The sequence below is a fragment of the Lissotriton helveticus genome, chromosome 3_1, assembly GCF_964261635.1.
Source record: "Lissotriton helveticus chromosome 3_1, aLisHel1.1, whole genome shotgun sequence".
NCBI lineage: Eukaryota > Metazoa > Chordata > Amphibia > Caudata > Salamandridae > Lissotriton > Lissotriton helveticus.
In genome coordinates this window covers 263,818,679-263,828,436 of record NC_136061.1, presented here as the reverse complement: position 1 = coordinate 263,828,436, position 9,758 = coordinate 263,818,679, and the positions used below count along the sequence as shown (strand labels likewise).

The 9,758-nt window shown below is 51.5% G+C and overlaps 1 protein-coding gene across 3 annotated transcripts in view; it reads left to right on the top strand.

The window, feature by feature from the left end:
- The first annotated feature begins 240 nt into the window (after positions 1-240).
- Positions 241-9,758, top strand: part of LHX1 (LIM homeobox 1) — a 29,417-nt gene continuing 19,899 nt past the window's right edge. The window contains exons 1-3 of one of the 3 annotated variants that reach the window (XM_078683575.1): positions 241-1,222; positions 5,387-5,613; positions 7,879-8,153. In XM_078683575.1, coding sequence (XP_078539701.1) covers positions 1,053-1,222; positions 5,387-5,613; positions 7,879-8,153 — 672 coding nt within the window. In that variant the 5' untranslated portion in view covers positions 241-1,052. Of the gene's footprint in view, positions 1,223-5,386; positions 5,626-7,878; positions 8,154-9,758 lie in introns of all 3 variants that reach the window. The other 2 variants (XM_078683576.1, XM_078683574.1) reach the window with 2 other exon arrangements.

Sequence of the window (9,758 nt, the reverse complement as noted above, 5' to 3'; positions counted from 1 at the left end):
TGGCGCGGGCGCCGACGTCACGGCGCTGTGCATAAGGCTAGAGCTGGAGCTGGCCTGGACCAGGCAGAGCATCCTCGGGCTGCAGCGGAGGCGGAGAGAAACAGGCAGGAAGAGCGGCAGCGCACCCGGCCTGAGCAGGAGCGCGAGAGGGAGGAGCGCCCGGGGCATCGCAGGGACAGTCAGGCTCCGGCCGCACTCACTCTGAGGCCTCGAAGGGGAGAGCCGGGCTCGTATCCACCGCTCTGCACAGGGAGAGCCGGGCTCGAGCCCCCATCATCCCAATGCCTCTGAGCTCGCCGACGGGGGAGCCCTCTCCGACCCAGCGAGACTGAGATCTTCGCTGTCAGGGGAGAACCGGGCTCGTACCCCACCGCCCAAAGACTGAGATCTGCACACGGACAACGCTGCGCTGCCAGGGGGGAAACGGGCTCGTGAGTCCCGCAGGAGTAGAGCCCGGCATTGACCCCAGAGTCTGAGTTCTGTGGGGGAGGCAGGCCAGGGGCACACCCCCACCCAGGGAGATCAGAATCTGCCCCACATACTGACACTGCGCATGCCACCCTGCTTCCTGCTCTGGTAGGCACCTACCTTCAAGGCACTAAAGAAAGGAAAACAAGGAATTTTCAGAAAGCTACACTGCTGGCAACCCTAACCCGGCGAAGCCCCTCCAAGAGTGATGTCTGCAGGTTAGAACCCCAACCCAAAGCTCTATTTTTGTTGTGTTTATTTGTTCATTTTTCACATTTTTGTATTGTTGGCGCGGTTTTGCTTTTCTGGACGCTGATGCACTTTGACTACTGACTCCTCCGCTACCTCAGACCCGAGAACAAGGCATGCCTTCTGTGGTTTAAGAAGCATTGGTCGCTGTTTCTTTGCTGCTTTCGGTTGTGGTGGCCCCGCCGCTTTGGGGCAGTGTGCCTGCCACTGGACACATCTGAGAAGATTTGTGTGCTCTCCCACACCAGGCCGTATCGGTTGTGCATGTCCTCCATCCGCGCCTGACCGCTGGGGAGAGGACTACAAGGAGCCCCCAAACATCTCATCCAAAGACAATGGTGCACTGCGCGGCGTGCGAGCGGCCCATCCTGGACCGCTTCCTGCTGAACGTGCTGGACAGGGCTTGGCACGTGAAGTGTGTGCAGTGCTGCGAGTGCCAGTGCAACCTGACCGAGAAGTGCTTCTCCCGCGAGGGCAAGCTCTACTGCAAGAACGACTTCTTCCGGTGAGTGCGGGGCTCCGTCCACCTCTCTGCTGCTCCGTCCATGCTTCCTTCTGTCGGTCTGTCTGCTGCTCCGTCCTTACTTCCCTCTCTCTGTCCGCTGCTCCATACACCCGTCCGTCTGTCTGTATATCTATCTGTATCAGCTGCGCCGCCCATCTGTCCTTGTATGTCTGTCTGCTTCTCCATCCCGCATCGGTCACCTACCTCCCTGCGTCTCTACTTTCGGCCTCCATGCACACATCCATCCTTCCCTATATCTCCCCCTCTCTGGAAGTCTGTCTGTACACAAGTCCGTTCGTGCAGCCATCCATCTACATGTCACCTGTATGGCTGTCTATCCTTATATATCTATATGTCTGTCGATCCATTTCCATGTACGTCTGCTTACCTATCCCTCCGTTCATCTCCGTCTCTGTGTCCTTGTGTATCTATCGGACCGGTATGTATGTCTGTCTATAGATAGGTCCGTTCTTCCATTCATCTTTCCTATATCTGCCTCTGCCTGTATGTCTGTGTCTATCTTTATGTTGGTCTACTCAGCCACGTACAAATCCTTCCTTCCATTTATCTGTAGCTGTGTGTCCAGACCGAGAAATGGAAGGAGATATATGTTTATATGTCTGTATGTAAATATATAGTGTATGTGTAATATATCTACTATACATATATTGTGTGCGTATATACAAACACACACACACACATATATATATATATATATATATATATATATATATATATATATATATATATATATATATCCTTACAAGTGCTTCTCTATCAGTCCTTTTATCCGTTATTCTGTCTGTGTCTCTGTCTGTTTCGTTCTCCTTGGCTGCCTGTTACCCCTGCCTGCCTGTCTTTCCTCCCTCACTCAGTCCGTACCCTCCTCTCCCTGTCTCTCTCCTTTGTAGTTACAGATATGTATAAACAGTGGTATATTCATCTGTATCTGGACCTACCCGTTCGTATGTGGAGCGCATGTATCCGGTACATATGCTTTCACACGAATTGAGACGCATGTATACAGACACAAAGATGAACGCGCCGGTGAGAGTGTACATCTATCTGGCTTAGACATTGGAATCTGAAAGTACTCATGTGGCTGTAAGTGTGTGACGTGTGTGGAGACCGACTGGATGTGTGAGGGAGTGTGTGTGTGTGTGTAATAGACTAGGCCTGTTTGTGTTTGCGACCCACCTTGTGTTTATGCACGTGGGTGGGCGCACAGGCATGCGTGTGTGCATCTGAACGCGTGAGTATGCTTGTCTGCCTCTTGTATGAACTCGCGCGCACATCCACCCCCAGAGGGACTGCTATCTCCACAGACGCAAGGGCCTTATCTCCCGGGCCACTGCCACCGTGGTGCTCCTGTGCCCGGCCCAGGGGTCGGCTCCCCGGCTCAGCCTATGCTTCACAAGCCGGAGGGCAGAGGGCCCGACCCGGACTTGTAAACAGAGGCATGTTTACATTCCCGGCACAAGGCGCAATCACGTACTTCAGCGAGGAGGACTGTGGAAATGTTTACATCTGTTTCCTCTGGGTTTTCCGTGGTGCTGAACGTGTCGCTGTGCGGCCACTTCAGAGCGCACCCTCTGCAGGAAACCTCTCTGCGTGCCTGTGCACGGTGGTAGCGCAAAAGGCGCACGGATTGAGTGGAGGCCCCGAAATAGGACAGGTGGCATAGCTGTGGGAACCCCGAGGCCCCGAAATAGGACGGGTAGTATTGCTGTGGGCACCCCGAGGCCCCGAAATTGGGCGGGTGGTATGGTATATCTGTGGGCACCCCACTCCCGCCCATGGCCTCCATGCAGGTGGGTGGACATAGCTAGCAAACAGGGCCCAGCGTTGGTCTTGTGATCCTGTACGTGTGTTCTAAACACGGTTTCAGCACTCGGCATTGCAAAATGAAATGTAATCCATTTAACTTTCTTCGTGTGTTCTGTATTTTAGACACCTGAGAAATAGCTGCACACACCCCGGGTATTCATTCACAGATTTAAAAGAAATAGAGCAATGGCACATAGCAAATGACCTTTTAATGATGGATCGCGGGGGGCGTCGTGGGTGGGGAGGGGGGCCCTATGATCATTTGATGGATTCCACAGCCGTCCCTGCTAGATAAGCCCCCTCTCCAGGTCATCTTTCCAGGAAAGGACCTCGGGGAGCGGCCCGGCTTCTCGTGTGCAGCACGGAGCCGCTTGTCTCCGACTTTTGGTGTAATGTAGGAGCTAGTGAAAGTTTCATTGTGAAGCTGGGTGACATGCAAAGAGATTAAGTGGCTGGGATTGGACTCCGAGCACGTTTGTGCGGCGTGAGCAGAGTACGTAAACATCTTTCTTTTTAATGTAGGCGCTACATCTTGAAAGTATTGGTGGGTGACACACTAAGGGTCCGCTGACTTTTCTTTGAGAGATGCCACCCATTAGCCACGTGCGGGAGGCGCACACGATTGTGCACGAGGGGCAAGCTCCATCTGGTGTGTCGGAGGAGTTGCATATATCCTGTGTATTCCGTCCTACGCACACAATGGGGCTGACACTTGTGCTCGGTGGGGCGGTGCCTGACATCTGCCCGCTGTGACGGCCAGCTGTGATTTTTAGGAAATATGCGATAACGGGATTTGAATAAAACCAGTGTTTGAGCAGGAAGCGGCGGACAGTTTACAGCAGACGCGCAATCCACATCTCACAGACACTAAACACGAGCCGTGAGTGTTGTGTGCTGTGCGCACCCATCACTAGTGGGTCCAGTCAGTGTCAGCGCGGTGTGACCGGCGCAGACGAATGTAACTTCTAGCAGGATTCCTTTATTTCGAGATCAGACCTGTTCGTGCTACCCGGTGCTGCTTGTTGAAAAGCACAGGACGATTCTTGCTTTACAGTTCTCGTCAGTGCAACTGAGAACGTGGAAACAAACTTGCTTTCGTTTTTATCGGTTTGTTTATTTTGGACGCCGATGCATCTGATTACGCTTCTTTAATTTTTTGGGGAGACACGGCTGGAGGCAATATATATTCAGTTGTCTGTCGGTGTATCCCGATTTTTGGAATTGATTTACAATGCCCCGGGTTGTAGTCTCAATGTAGGTTAGGTGCGCGGCTGCTATTTGTTGGGGATACTAGAGTACACACAATGGTTTAATGTCACGGACGTGTGCTCCGTGGGCAGCTGTGTAAAATGCACGTGTGGGGTAGCGCGTGAGTCTGCGTCTGCGTGTGGGAAGTGTCGCATGTGTAGGAGAACGGTGACTCTGCGTGGATGCGACGTTCAGGCACCAAACACTCTTTGAATATGGCTGCGTGAGTGAAAGTACACACATACACCTTTCGAGCAGGCCGGAGGCTGCAAACGCCACAGAAAGAACAGTGGGCGTGTCTGTTCTAGGAAACAAGGATTCAACCGCTATTGCTGTTAATCGGACACATACCATTATTTGTATCTACCCTTTTGCGTTCAGTCGTTTATCTCAGATAGACGTAGTTGTAAATTGCATAAGTCACCCCAAATGTATCCTGAAGCCCAGCACAGTGAAGAGGGGTAGAACTCGAACACGACGCAAACTTTGCCTGTCTCTGCGCCCATTATGTATGTGCTGTTTTATTAAATGCATTCTTTATTAATATAGAGCAAATGTATCTCTTTTATTAAAGGGTAAGACGTGGTTAGTTAATTTTTGTAAATTGTGTTTTTTGGTCGCTTATAATGCGACATTGTTTCCTACATATTACCACGGCCTCTACAGTGCCAGCCACGAAATACATTCTCTCTTGGCGCTTTTTAAATCTCTAGCGTTTTTATTGCGCTGCTTAATGATATAGATGTACACCGCTGCCGGGCTAGGGGGTGAAAACCTCGGTAGGTGGCAGCCCCGCTTGAAGGATGCCCTTTATGGAATGATCTCCCGATGCATCCAACAAGCCTGCGACCACCTTAAAATAAAGGGCGGCGCGGAATCCCTGCTGTGGGCGGCTGCTCTGGGCATCACTAGGCGTCAGGTGGATGGTCCCCGGCTCTGGGGTGGCCGCGGTGACGTGGCCACTGCGAGACACTGGAATATAAACCTGATAATAAGCATACGTCAAGGGGTCAGACATATAAGCCAGGGTATTAATGAGCAGAATGTACTAATGTATAGCGTCACTTCCTGTCTCTCTCCCTGTGGCAGGCGGTTCGGGACCAAGTGTGCGGGCTGCGCCCAGGGCATCTCCCCGAGCGACCTGGTGAGGAGAGCGAGGAGCAAGGTGTTCCACCTGAACTGCTTCACCTGCATGATGTGCCACAAGCAGCTGTCGACGGGCGAGGAGCTATACATCATCGACGAGAACAAGTTCGTGTGCAAGGAGGACTACCTGAGCACCAACGGCGTGGCCAAGGAGGCCGGCCTGCTGTCAGGTAAATCCCCAGGTAAAGGAGAGCGATTTATATGCGCCACGTGCGAGCTGTCACTTCCCCAGTGTGAGGACAAACATCAGTGTGACACACACACACACACACACACACACTTAAATATAGACTACCTGAGCACCACGGTACAGCCCGGGAGGCCGGTCTGCTGTCAGGTAAATCCCCAGGTAAAGGAGAGCGATGTATATGCATCACGTGCAGCTGTCACCTCCCTCAGTGTGAGGACTCACATCAGTGTGACACACACACACACACACTTAAATATAGACTACCTGAGCACCACGGTACAGCCCGGGAGGCCGGTCTGCTGTCAGGTAAATCCCCAGGTAAAGGAGAGCGATTTATATGCATCACGTGCAGCTGTCACCTCCCCTCAGTGTGAGGACTCACATCAGTGTGACACACACACACTAAAATATAGACTCCCTGAGCGCCACGGCGCAGCCACCGAGACCGGTTGGTAAACTCCGAAGTAAAGGAAAGCGATTTATGTTGAAGGGACGAGAGGTCACCCCCCGAGTGCCAAGGTGGCCTGTCGGTGCTCGCTTGAATCTCTGGGTAAAGAACAGCGATAGAGTAGCTGTCACCTCACCAGCATGTAAGGGCAAGCACATGAACGTATGGACTACCTAAGCAGCAGCGCTGCGGTGCAGCATAATAGACCCGCCTGCTCTCGGTAAACCTCGAGTGAAGAAGAGACATGTGTGCGGGCCTTCACCGGCGAGCCCTTGGGGCCGTCACCCAAGGCCCAATGATGCACCCAAAGCTGCCTGCCCTCGCGGACACGCTGAGGTAAAGAGCAGCGATGTATGCGGCCCTTTTCCGAGAGAGAGACGTCACCTTACCAGACCAATGTGGAAAAGAAAGAGCGCTGTCCCCGAAAGGCTGATGACGCTCGCCCAGCCAAACTCCGGGCACGAAAGAGCGATTTATGTTAGGTACTGCCGGAGCGGGGAGTCCCATTGTGACATCCGGAGCTGCTCCATCGTGCTCAAAAGCACAGTAAAATACAGCGATTTCAATCTACCAGGGGCTGGCACATTGTTGGAGCGTGAGAATGTAAATGCCAATGAATAGTTCTATTCTGAACCCAGCGTCGCAGCCAGCTGTAATGTTAGCAGCGTATGCGTGTGGCTCATAGTGTCGGGCGCCACTGCTGTACTCTTGGGATTGTAGTTTTTGTGCGTACAAGCTCCCAGGGAAGATCCGAGGGTGGGGCAGCAGTAATTAAAGCGCCCTTCCTTATCAACCCCCTTCTCTGCCCACCTCATCGCTTACCCAGCTCCTTACACACACATTTGCAGAGCGCTCTATAATCTGTTAGACACACTCGTATACCACAGGCTCCTGAAAAAAGTGTTAACTCTCCAGTTATTATAATGGCTTGCTGTGAAATACACTTTGGATGGAGTAGAAGTCACAAAAGTTCGATTTAAAAATAAAGTCCAATGTTTCAGTCGTTTGGTATTTGAGGCACGATTTGGAAAGGAGGCAAGATGCCTATAAACGAATTTAAAAGCCACCGAATCAACCCGAATGTATGTAAATATGTATTTTGGATAGAGAAGGCGCATCTAGGCAAACTAAAAGTCCATAAAAAGCTGTTTAAAGTAAATACATATTTTGGTGGGGGAATTAGCACCCTTTAGAAAGCTAAAAAAAATCAAACAAGGCGGTTTAAAATAAATACATTTTTTGTGGGGGCTAAGACAATCTAGAAGAAATAAAAAGTTAGTAAAGCGGCTTGTAAATAAACTCATAGCAGACTGTAATTTTTATTCGAATCATTCATCCTAAAATTGTAACATTAATTACATATATTGGTTAGTAGCGGTAAACATAGGCGAATTGTATCGAAAATATTAATATGAACATGATTTTAAGCAGTTAGGGCTCTGCTTGAGATTAACAATTCAACAACAGAATGCGTTTTGACATCAAGGACCTGAGCGGGACGGGGAGAAGTCACTTTACAGGTGAAAGGGGAGGTTGATGTTCAAAGCACTGTTACTACAGTTTATTTATGAAAACGCTACATCTACACCTTACCCCATGGAAGCGCTATCTGGAAACGTTGAATGAAAGCGCTCGAACTAGAAAGGCAGTTGGTAAAGTTATTGATGAATTACTAAGTTAATGAATAAAGTGGCTTCCCGTGATTGAGGAGGGAGGGGTAGTGTCTGCGTGGTTGTGAAGTATGTGTGCCCCCCTCCCACCCCCGACCTCGCTGATGCGTCTTGTCTTTCTTGACAGTGACAGGCAGTGACCCTAGTTTGTCTCCTGACTCCCAAGACCCGTCTCTGGACGACGCCAAGGACTCGGAGAGCGCCAACATCTCGGACAAGGAGACCGGAAGCAACGAGAACGACGACCAGAACCTGGGGGCCAAGCGGCGGGGGCCCCGCACCACCATCAAGGCGAAGCAGTTGGAGACCCTCAAGGCTGCCTTTGCGGCCACCCCCAAACCCACACGGCACATCCGGGAGCAGCTGGCGCAGGAGACCGGTCTCAACATGAGGGTCATACAGGTGAGGGAGCGGCGCCGAGTTTCTAAGCGCTGTAATTATGCAACTGTGGCGCGCTTTTCTACTGGGCGGCGCACGTGGGGGGGGGTGGGGTGGGGGGGACTCTTCGCAACACTTTTACTATACACCGCTGCACCTATGTTACAAGGTTTATACAGATCAGCAGTGTGGGTGGCGCGTGCGTGGTTTCTTAGCCCTTTTGTTACCTCTGAATGTAACATAACGGGGTTTATACAGATTGACAAGATTAGAAAGAGAGGTATAGCGCCGTATACGGGGCTACTGAATGTCTATGCGCTTTTACCTCAGACAACTGCGGATGGGAATGTTAGCAAGCGGGATATGCAGTGTTACTGAAGACCTTCTAAGCACTTCACCTCGCAGAAATGGTGGCACTATATGGGTCACGAGCGAGTTATACAGATTGACATTATGGAGCGGTATATGGTGCGTTATGAAATGAAGCTTGGCTGAGCAGGCCCGCTGTATCCCACCATGAATAAAGCAACCAATCGCCTGCAGGTTGTTGTCAAAGATAGAGCGGTCTATAGCGGTTCATGCGCGGACACCCTTGCCTCGGCAGCTCTTCGGGGCTCACTGGTGCTCCGCCGTCACAGCTAAAGTCTGCGTGTGCACCACTGTCACTAGTGTTGGAGCACGGAGTGCGCTGCCTTGGACCCGCACGAGTGGTGGAGAAGTCCGGACTAATGTTATGTATGATCGTCTTTTACCAGCGAGGGAACTCAGTGGGTTAATGCTCCCGGCGACGTCTCCGGTGATGAGTGGTCAGGAGTCCGGTAAAGCCCACTCACTTTGTCATTCTCGAGATATTGCAACATGGAATACAATTAAAGTTGGAAACTTTCACACCTGTGAATTACAGCACTTAGAAAGGACTGCACTGGCATGAAGCTCTATAAAAGCGATTGTCTGAGGGCTGACTAGATAATTTTGCAGACTACGAAATAGGACTTAAACAGCCCATATATCAGACTAAATGCGAAATATTAGAATAATGCGAATTATCATCAGTGTTGGCTAAAGCTGGACTCCCCGCTTCTAAGCGCTCACGGACATTAGCCGACTCAAAGTGACAATAATTCGAAAGGGCCGTTAATACCGCAGTCGCGCGCGGCCTGGTGCCGCCTCTGGGCGGTTGGTATTTCTCCTCAGTGACCGAGGCTCTGTGAGCATTAATGATGTAAAGGCTTCTACTTACCAGCCGCAGAGAACAACGCACCCCACCCTGAAAACCCCTCACCGGATCAAACCCCTGCTGGAGGTGACACACAGGCGATCTGGCAGAAGGTGGCCTTGAGCCAGACGGACGGTACCCGGTGGGAAGTGTGTGGGTCTTTTTAGGGGGAGCTGCGTGTTTGGGGGGAGCTGTGTATGCGTGTTAAGGAGAGGCTGGGGGGGGGGCTCCGGTGTGTTGGGAGGGGACAGGAGGGTTAATAAGGGTTCGGTGCGTGTTCAGCGGGTCTCGTCGCCTCAATGTTCTAACCCGATGCTTTCCCCGGGGGCACGGGGGGTTTACGGGCTTAGAATATTTTCTCGGATGCTCGGTGTACAGGAGACGCCGCCCAAAGATAAACAGGGCGAGTTTGA